This window comes from Sinocyclocheilus anshuiensis, unplaced genomic scaffold, assembly GCF_001515605.1.
Source record: "Sinocyclocheilus anshuiensis isolate Anshui unplaced genomic scaffold, SAMN03320099.WGS_v1.1 scaffold407, whole genome shotgun sequence".
Taxonomy (NCBI): Eukaryota; Metazoa; Chordata; class Actinopteri; order Cypriniformes; family Cyprinidae; genus Sinocyclocheilus; species Sinocyclocheilus anshuiensis.
Window position 1 is genome coordinate 1,027,652 of NW_015552593.1, and position 10,436 is coordinate 1,038,087.

General features: G+C 36.9%; 1 protein-coding gene across 1 annotated transcript; it reads left to right on the forward strand.

The window, feature by feature from the left end:
• Positions 1-3,235: 3,235 nt before the first annotated feature.
• LOC107665571 (homeobox protein Nkx-2.3-like) lies at positions 3,236-5,575 on the forward strand. Its single transcript, XM_016456491.1, has 3 exons — positions 3,236-3,319; positions 3,426-3,771; positions 4,827-5,575. Exons 2-3 carry the CDS (start codon positions 3,432-3,434, stop codon positions 5,450-5,452), a joined length of 966 nt encoding a protein of 321 aa, XP_016311977.1. The 5' UTR covers positions 3,236-3,319; positions 3,426-3,431; the 3' UTR covers positions 5,453-5,575.
• The last annotated feature ends 4,861 nt before the right edge of the window (positions 5,576-10,436 follow it).

Below are 10,436 nucleotides of genomic sequence, written 5' to 3' on the forward strand. Positions count from 1 at the left end.
AACAAAAAAAAAAAAACATGCAGTTGTTCTGGTCTGACGATTAAAATTAATCCCGTTTATTTCACTGCTTTGTTAAGGTTATCTGTACAAAACATTTAATTTAATCGCAAATGATATTAACAAAACTGTCTAATAGGCTATAATATAATATAATATAATATAATATAATATAATATAATATAATATAATATAATATAATATAATATAATATAATATAATGACAAGATGTTTTTTCAAATGGATACCGGAGGGGTATAATAAATTATGTTCTAATTTATTTTCGACCTTTATTCTGTTTATAAGTTAACGCAACATTAAAGCAATAACATATTAACAGTAAGCCTACTTCCATATAACCCGGGCAAGCCGGGCAAACCGAACGAAGCGTTTCAATTGTTGTTGTATATTCTGATGTTGATATCATCAATATGTCCATCCATCAGGACACTGGAGACTCCAGTGGAGAGTCCTGTGCAGACATGCGCTCTTCACGGTCAGCTTGGCTTCATGCTTGACTGAGACTCTCCTCATCCTAATGGTGCTATTAACCAGACAAAACACTCACACACTTTAGTCGTGTGTGGGGCAAAGATCACTACTGATCAGATAAAAACACGCGACAACCAAATCCTGTGATCGCACACTCTCCAAAGCTCTGGTCATGGGCCTGTAAGGGTCCCTGCGTTAATATTAGGCCTATTTGTAATCTATTATTAATTTAATCCGCGTTTTGTCAACTAAACATGACCAAAACGTTCTATGGTGTTGGTCATAGTGTCAGCACATGGAGTTATCATGATGTGTGGGAAACATTTTAATAACCGTGACAGATAAGTGGTGCTGGTTTAAAAGAAAAGGAAAGGAAAAAAACTTTTTGAACTGATCTTTTTGAGGGTGCAGTATAAAGCATAAATCAAAAATCTAAACAAAATGTTAGACCCACTGCCTATTAGAACACCAATATATTAACAACTGCATGTCACAAGGCCAACATGCTGTTCAACGACAAAGATAACGCATCATCAGCAAATCCTATGAATGAATGAATGAATAAATAAATAAACAAATAAATAAATCATTAAATAAAACAAGGCAATGATTATTGAGCGAATTGCAGCAAATATCATGAAATTAATGTACCTTGCCGTTCGGTTCTTAAGAGAAAAGCTAGAAGCCCTCCACACACCGATTTTCCTCCTGAGCCATTAGTCTTGGGACTGGAGGACACAAAGCTGATCTAAACAGCACTGTTGATAGCTAACGGATGAGATAATCTCGTCTCTCTTTCCTTTTCTTTTCTCTTCTTCTTAGTCTCTGGCAGGCTTTTGTCTCTGGCGCCGGAGCAGGAGCTCAGAGAGACACCGATGCGCATCATTGCGCCCTCAAACAGGTTTCCTGCGCACCCTCCTCACAATAAGTGATCGATACCTGGGACTGGACACAGGATGGGAAATAAAATGATATAAAACCCACGATTTCTGCTTCTGGTGCTATTTATTCTTCGGCGCAAATTAAGCACATCAAGGGGTCTCCAAAATAGCTATGTATAACTTTTGAAATTTTGAATGAAAAACTATTTAGTTTTTAATCAATCACAGGCACTAAAACAAACGAAACAACATAAATAAAGTTTAATGTTATGTTTAATATTCCTTTTAGTGAAAATGAGGTAATCGATGCGACAAAGTCACTGAATTTTACAGACAATTTTAATCATTGTATTTCTATACCCGATTGTGCGTAAAGTAATCAAAACGCAAAGGTGAATATTACATCAGCGAATCATTTATCATATTTATAACTTTTGGAAAGGTGACGAGAGATTTTTGTTCTACGAACAAAAGACGAAATTTAAATAAATAAATAAATAAATAAATAAACTAGAAGATGACGACGAAGAGTCTGGAATCAAGACGAAAATTCTCGATTACGCCAGAACTTTTTTTCCAGGTAAACCTGTTGCGTTTCCATAGAAAATAAATTACAGTAAGTTTGACCACTAATGGAAATCTACCCTTCTTAAAATTGATTTTCTATTTAAAAAAAAACAACCTTTTTTAGAAAACTAGAACTACTTAAGACCATTCTCTCTCATACAGACGCACACACACACATGCAGACACCATTTGTCTCTCACACGCACAAACAAAGTTATGTTTAAATCCGCTTGCTGTTTAATTGTCAAAAGTCTGCAGCTGTTTTTGCTCCAGCTTGACTGTCTAATGGCACACAAGTGTGGTGCAGGTCAGATCTAAATGGGATAATAGCAGCAGCAGGGTTACGCGTCTTTTCCAGAGAAAACTATATATATATATAGAGAGAGAGAGAGTATGCGGCTGATTAAAAATACAAATTGTTCAATTAATATCAGCAACTCAGACTCTTCATATTAGTAACGCTTTTGGGGAGTTATCATTTAAGGCATATGAAACATATAATAATATATACATTCCTTGATGTCATATTATTGGTTCTTCAGATCAGCGTTTTTGTTTCTGGGTTCTTACAAGAACTAAAAAAATAAAAAGTTATTTTCAAAGCTCAAAATAGTGCTATGTGACATCAGGATATAAAAGTCTGTTTGGTTCAGTGTATAACAAAGGAAACATACTTCAGTCTTATCGTGGTCAAAGATATGATTCGAAATATAATTTTAATTGTGCAGAACAAGTGGATTTGCATTGAGCAGATGAGTCATTTAACATGATTTACATTTTCATAAGCACTTTGTGGGAGAATGTATTCTTGAGCTGCATTATACCAAGCCTTCTCTTTACTAACTCTGTAACACACAACCTTAAAATTAAAATGAAAGATTCCGATTAGAACTTAAAATGACTCGATAGGACGTCGTAAAGCACTTTTTCGCGTTTAGAAAACCATCAAATCAACACTGATCTGAAAAAAACCTATAATGTGACATCAAGAATGTTTCTCTCCAAAGACTCAAAAAAATGTGTACAGTAAAACGAGAAGATGTTTCTCTGTTGAACTGAGGAACATTTGAAGAACTTTTATTCTTCAAGGATGCATTAATGATTACGTTGGTCTGGTTGTAGCTATCGAAAAGGTAGCGTGTGCTATTAGAGGCTGTTTTTCTGCTGCTATGAAACTGTATATGCGTTTCCTCTGTGGATTGTAGGAAGGATCATTACATCCCGCCCCGGTAACGTGACATCACCGGGCAGAAGAACTGCCTTGTGCTGCCGGACTCCAAGAAAAACACACAACCGTTTAACACCGACGAGTGGCGGTCCTCACCTCTTTTCATGCAAATCAAGCAGCCATGACAAAATGGGAGATTAATCGACACATTTAGGTATGTTTACTTGAAATTGTTGGTTATCTAAACAATTGTTCAACAGGGCTTAGTGCTCGAAGCTTCCAGTTGAATCGGGAATAACATTGTAGATGTAACCCAACAGCGCCTGATGATGCTTCCGAGCCCGGTTACATCAACGCCGTTTTCTGTGAATGATATACTGAAACTGGAGCAGCAATCTCGCCACCTTCAATCTCTGCATCCCGCGCAACACCACGCACAACTGCATCCGGAACTGCAGGAGAGATTCCAGGCACCATCATCCTGTTTTCTCGGAGGTGGAGACAGCCCCGGCTTCTCAGACAACGACGAGAAGATGTCTTTTCTGAACTCTCTCTCCATGCAGGACAGTTTAGTGGAGAGCAGCCTTTCGCCTCCGATGTTCGTCCATCCGGCTCTGGCACACGTCGACACTAAACTTGAAGATGAACTTGAGGACCACAAAACGAGTGGGTGATTTGTGTTTTACAACTGACGTGAATGAGTTTGAAACTGACGAGGAGATCGAACTGATCGTGTCTCTAAATATAAGACGGAGGGAGAAAGAAAGATTAAAAACGAGAAAAATAATTCAAAGTGCCATTGTATTTTTGATGAATAGCCTAGTAGTTTTTTTTTTTGTTTTTCTTAACAAACAATAGCTAAATATTGCATGAATCATACAGCATAACATAAATATAAAACTAACTTTAATTAGGTCATTTGCATTAACTAGCATTGAAAATGCGTAAATTAGAACTACCACACTCGTTTTGAAAAATGTTACAATTTAATAACTTTTCAAAAGAAAGAAAAAATCACTCTGTTTTGTGATCGCATAAAAGAGCAGCTTTGAAAAATCCCATGAGGTAGGCCTATTTTTATGCGTCTTCAATGCAAGGCACCTCGTAAAAGTATGTAATTGTGATAAAGTTATACAATTATCATAAAGCTGTATTATTTATACAATGTTTAATGTGAATATTGCATGTTATGACACTTTCTATCCCTTTCGTACTTTATATTGGTCTAACCCTGCAGAGATATCGTGTACATACATAAACACAAATACATATATAAATAACATTGACTGACCACTTGTTTACTGTTTATGTATTGCACTACGTAATTAAATGACTCGTCTACTGACTGCTGCACAATATGCACTAACTCTTAGGCTATATGTTCTCCTGTTTATATAAGTTCTGTTGGTTGATCTTACAATACTATGCACTATTAACTTTTTTATTTTATTTTATTGCTAATACAATTAAAATTATAATTTTATTTGATTTTAACAAACTTATTTGTTTTATTTATTTGTAATTGTATTTATCTGGGAAAAAAAACAACTGGGTGATTTTATATCTGCAAGGTTGTACAAACTGTTGCTAAAGGCCTATATCCAGACTCACCGCACTTTTATTGTTTTGTTTTGTTTATGCAAGGAAATGCTTCTGTGAATTACGTGAAGTGAGAGTTAACCGAGTTAGCTCTGTGTATGTTGTGTCTCCTGTTCTTCCAGAGAGCTGCGGTGCCATCATCAGATCCCCGGAGTGTGAGGGTGAGGCGCACTCGGACACGGAGCGAGCGCAGCGGCAGAGGACGCGCAGGAAGCCGCGGGTTCTCTTCAGCCAGGCGCAGGTCTTCGAGCTCGAGCGGCGCTTCAAGCAGCAGCGCTATTTATCCGCGCCCGAGAGGGAACATTTGGCGAGTACCCTGAAACTGACATCGACGCAGGTCAAAATCTGGTTCCAGAACCGCAGATACAAATGCAAGCGACAGCGTCAAGACAAAACACTGGAAATGGCAGGACACCATCACCCGCCGCCGCCCAGGAGAGTGGCGGTGCCCGTCCTAGTGCGGGATGGCAAACCGTGTTTAACGGGATCACAGAGTTACAACGCCACGTACGCGGTGAACCCAGGCCCCTACACATATAACGGCTACTCGTCTTATAATAACGCCGCGTACACAAACCCTTACAGCTGTACATATCCCAGCCTTCCTCCTCTTCCAGCAAACACATCCACTAATGCGCTGATGAGCATGAGTCTGAACAACCTCGGAACATATTCCCAACCTCAGACATCACAAGGGACACCCGTGTCCGCGTGCCAAGGGACTCTGCAGGGTATTCGGGCATGGTAGTGCCATTGCAACGCACCCGTCTGTATATAAATGGCAACTTTACAATATTAGCACACAGTTAGCCATGTTTTATAGGCCTAGGGTCCCGTATAGTCTACCTTTTCAGTATAAACGTGAGTGAATTTCTTCTAGCAACCCTTCCATGATGGCTGAACGAATGCACATGAATATTCATAGCAATTTTTGACCACCTATTTGGACAACATACTCCCTGAACATTTGCCGATCTAACTTTAGACTGGCACCATGGTATCAGAGACAGCTGTTTTCTCATTCATTGCACTTATCGATGAAAAAGTTATAACCTAAGAAATGTTACGAATCTTGACAACGGTGTGTGTAATTTTGTGCAAACCTACATTGTAAAAATAAAAACAGTAAACTTTATTTTTAAAAGGTGATACTAAAATATTTACTATTTGAAACACGGGACATATAAGAATCTATAGCCTATACATTTAAAAAACGCTCAAGTGCAAGAAAGAGAGTAATTAATTTAAATCGAAGACCTACAATTCAAGACGCAAAAAACATTTTTATAAGAGGCGGAAAATTTCAGAGAAAAAAAATCTATACAAGCAATAAATCAAAATACTCTTGCAGTATTTTTTTTAAATATTAATTTATAATGTTTCGTTCAATAAACAGTCTAAAATTAAGTCAGCTTATTTTTGAAACAAATTAGTTTTATTTGACTATAGGCTACGTTTAATTATATCCATGATTATTAATATTCAGAACTATAATTCGAATTTCTCAAGTCTCACAAGCACAATCGTTATAACGATAGATTCGGACGTCTCATAAATTAATTACGTCGACATTTAAACTCATCTTTCGCTTTTAACTTCCAGTTTTTCAAAGACTAAAGGGTCACAAAATTAACGACAATTGCCTGATTTTTTTGGAAAGCAAATACATACTATACTATGGCGAAGAATAAAACGTTTTGGTCAAAACTGCTTTAAATCGATACTTTAATCCACGCAATACCCCGACTTTGCATGACAGACAAGAAGTTAAAAGTTTATATATAGGCCTATTTTGATAAGCATGATTGATTGCGTTTGAAATATGAAATAATTTTAATAACAATTTCACACCTGCAATTGCTTTAAAATACATTAATAAATAAGCACTGTTGGCAAGAGAGACATGAATTGATCTCACTCACTCCCTACTCCTCCTATTTGTTCTTCCTCCAATGGCAGGTTTCAGTCTTCTCTAGTAGTCATTGCATGTTGTTATACGATGTAACTGAATAGCTTATAATGACACACATCGTTTTTAATCGCATTACAAGCGTTTATCTCGTTTATATAGAACTTTATCCTGCAAATCACTTTAAGGTGTGCAACCTTTATAAAAGTATGAATTATATTAAAAATTACTTCAATAAAACCTGTTAATTCGGATACTACATGGAATTATTATTATTATTATTAGGCTACCTAAATATTTTCGCACTTTGCATTTTTCGTGTTGTGGAAAAAGCTCCTTCGAGATTGCTGGCCTAAGCATCTTTTGACCTGACAGTTCCTATAATGACAATATATAACAAAATAAAATAGTAAAATAAAAAAAAAAACACATCCTTAAACCTTAGAAAAGAAAAGAAACAGTAGAAAGAAAGGACATGGCGTGCTTCAGCTACTGTATTTCAGCTCCTCACTACATATTTCGTAATAACAAACATAAAGCTTTGATTGAAACAAGTATATGTTCGTCCATTACGCACGGCGTAACTCGTTTATCCTTCAGCCCATTCACGGGTTCACACCAGAGCTCCCACTCTAATAATGAAGATTAATAGAAAAGTAAACAGAGTCATCGGGGGGTTGTATCTACTAATAGCAAGGAAGAACAGTTCCCCTCGCTACTGCAAGGCCATTGGACATACCTGCTGTCAGGGTAAGTGGCCCAGACACTTCAGTGTAAATACTCATGGCGACAGAGCGGCGACGCCTCAGGATGAGCCGCTATAGAGAGAGTGCTGGACGACAGATATGAATCTATAGAGAGGATTTCTGGACGAATATCAGGACAGGGTGGGGTTAGTTCCCCTAAACTAGTGTGTCATAGGCCAAATATTAGTAGTTGCATGGCCATTTCTGATGACTATACAAGCTAAAAAACTGTTGGCTTGACCACATATGGTTAAAATATTATAAATGCATTTATAATAGTTTTAGAATTCTGAAATTAATCACTGTCATGTAACTAAAATATCAGTAGTCCTAAATCAAAGGAGGTAGGCAACAAAGGAAGAAAATATCTACAGTACATGGACTGGTTATCTGTATAGAGATAAAAAGGAAGGAAAAAAGATGATTACGAACACAAGAATTATTTCAAGAGAACACGAGGTCAAAGCTATAAGGCCACTGAATTCATCTTTTAAACTGCAAAGCGGGCAAACAAGGAGAACATAAGCTAATAAGCTAATTAAAGTGATGAAACCAAGGGTTAATGAAAACAAAAGAGGAAAAGAGAGAATGCGTGGTGAATTCAGCTGCATAAGCATAAATCACAGCATCTGAATGGTTTGCTTTCATAACCCTATGCTGCATGATCTCAAACATCACAATCTGAATGAACAACACATTTACTAAGTGAGGAAAGATATTTGCAGATAAAGAATTATTAACAGGTCTTAATTTTGTCACAAATCTCAAGGTGAGAAATAGCATATCTTAAGAGAAATCCACAAAGGTTGAGTACTACAGCTTTGGGTGTTATCCTAAATGTAGTTTACACTGTCAGCACCTTTACACCGAGAGCTCTGGATGGAAAGCGTCCCCTGCTGGTCACATCACATTCGTCCTCCAAACGCACGTTCTTTATACAAAACATGAGACAGTTTTAATGTATGAAGACGAGGTACCTGACAAGATTGCCATTCTTTCAAGGACCCGAGAATATGATACAAAATACAAAATGAAATAAAACTGACATCTGAAAAGAGGAGAAATAAACGAGGCCACTGAATCTGATGCGTAACCGCCCAGATGTTTTTTTTCTGCGCATCTGGCCTGATGAATTAGAATGTCTCTTTAGAGTGAAAAACATTTACAACATTTCAGACCTCCCAATATGGTGATATGGCTTACTCAACATAAACAACAGCAGAGTAATATTTATTTGGTAGAACGTCGGGAAGTGCAAACAAAAGAAAAGCATCCTAGCTGCTAAAAGTTGTTTTTAAAAATGTTTTAAACATGAACCACTTTACAAGATCTGGCTCAGTTTGGGTTGTGAGCACTTATATGTGAAACATTACACCACATATACCAGAGGTGCCCAAACTCGGTCCTGGAGGGCTGGTGCCCTGCAGAGGTTAGCTCCAGCTTGCCTCAACACACCTGCCTGGAAGTTTCTAGTATGCCAAGTAAGACCTTGATTAGCTGCTTCAGGTGTGTTTGATTAGGGTTGGAGCTAAACTCTGCAGGACACCGGCCCTCCAGGACCGAGTTTGGGCACCCCTGACATATACACAAGCGCAGCAAGTTTTTGTAGCCTATTTTTATTTTTATACAAATATCTTGAAAACAGAACATATAGCCTAGCCTATACCAAGCCTCAATGATCCTTGTTGAGCATCAGAATCTGTCATTTGGAATAGAGTGAGTGAAAAACACTCAATATACCAAATGAAAGGTACAATTAGTGCAGTGTGTCACTGTATGCATCAAATAGGCTATTTACAAACGTAAGAACACAGAAAATCAAGCCCATGCATAGCACCACTGTCGCTCTCGGTTTCATGCATAACATAATAAAAATGCTGTCTTTAACGAACTGCATGAAATTATGTCGTCACGTAGAATTATTTAAATAAAAAAAGTTCAGACTTTTTACGAATGCTGGAAGATTCGTCTTAGCTTTGGGAACATGGCTAGCCTAGTTTCATTGGCTGCACAAACACACAGCAGAACACCAGTTGGCCACATGGAGGCGCTGTAATCGTATTCCTTGAAAACATAAACGGAGAACAATGGCTTTGAGAAACATTTACAACGAGCTGAGATTTACTTCACAATGTCATACAGTCGAAATACCCACATTCACTGGAACGTCGCTGTAAACTATTAGTGTGCTCATTCTGCATAACCCATTAGAAAACCTGTCAGGAACCGAGAGATATTCACAAAACATCTGTATGAGTTATAAATATTACAGACAGGCTTAAGAGCATTACACAAGACATTTGAATGGAAATTGCCGTTGTAAGTGCTTTACAAATAAGCATTTACAAAAAATATGTATGCATATAAAGAAAAAATATTTAAAACTACATGCTTGAATTCAAGATGCAAAAATAAAATCCCATTGCTAAACAAATATCAATAAATAAATATTGCATCTCGAGGTAAAAGAATAGCTGAAGAAAAAAAAATGCAGTTCTCCAGACGAAAAACTTAAATACAGCCTCGTATTTTGTGTTTCAAAGAACGAAAGTGTTTTAGAATTTAAATGAAGAACCTAACAAGTAGCTAAACATATCTAATACCCTATAACACAGCTAATATAGCCTAATACAAATAAAAAAAATACATATAGCCTATAGGCTACTGCGTGAAACGGTATTGCTTCAGATCAGAAAACAAAAGCTTGAATAAAAGCAAAGAATTTGATTAATTCTATTCAATTTTTTTCAATTCAATTCAAGTTTATTTGTACAGCGCTTTTCACGATACAAATCGTTGCAAAGCAACTTTACAGCAAATTAAGTTTCTACAATATTTAGTGGTAGCTTATCAGTGGTGACTGTCAGTTAATGTACATATGGCAGAAATGTACGGAAAACTCCATTTAAGACGTAATCAAACAGACGATGAACACTATTAACAGCAATTATTATATGATGCAATCAAACTTATAGCAAAATGTCTATTATCAAATATGTTAACTGTATACGTCTAAACAACACAAATGTTGAACATTAAAAATAACGAGCAAAACATGAAATAGTAAGTGCTGGTTG

Bases quoted from the DNA above. Each gene is read 5' to 3' on its own strand.
- LOC107665571 (XM_016456491.1), top strand. From the start codon at position 3,432: ATGATGCTTCCGAGCCCGGTTACATCAACGCCGTTTTCTGTGAATGAT. The intron at 3,772-4,826 runs GTGGGTGATTTG...CTGTTCTTCCAG, and splicing joins ACTTGAGGACCACAAAACGA to AGAGCTGCGGTGCCATCATC.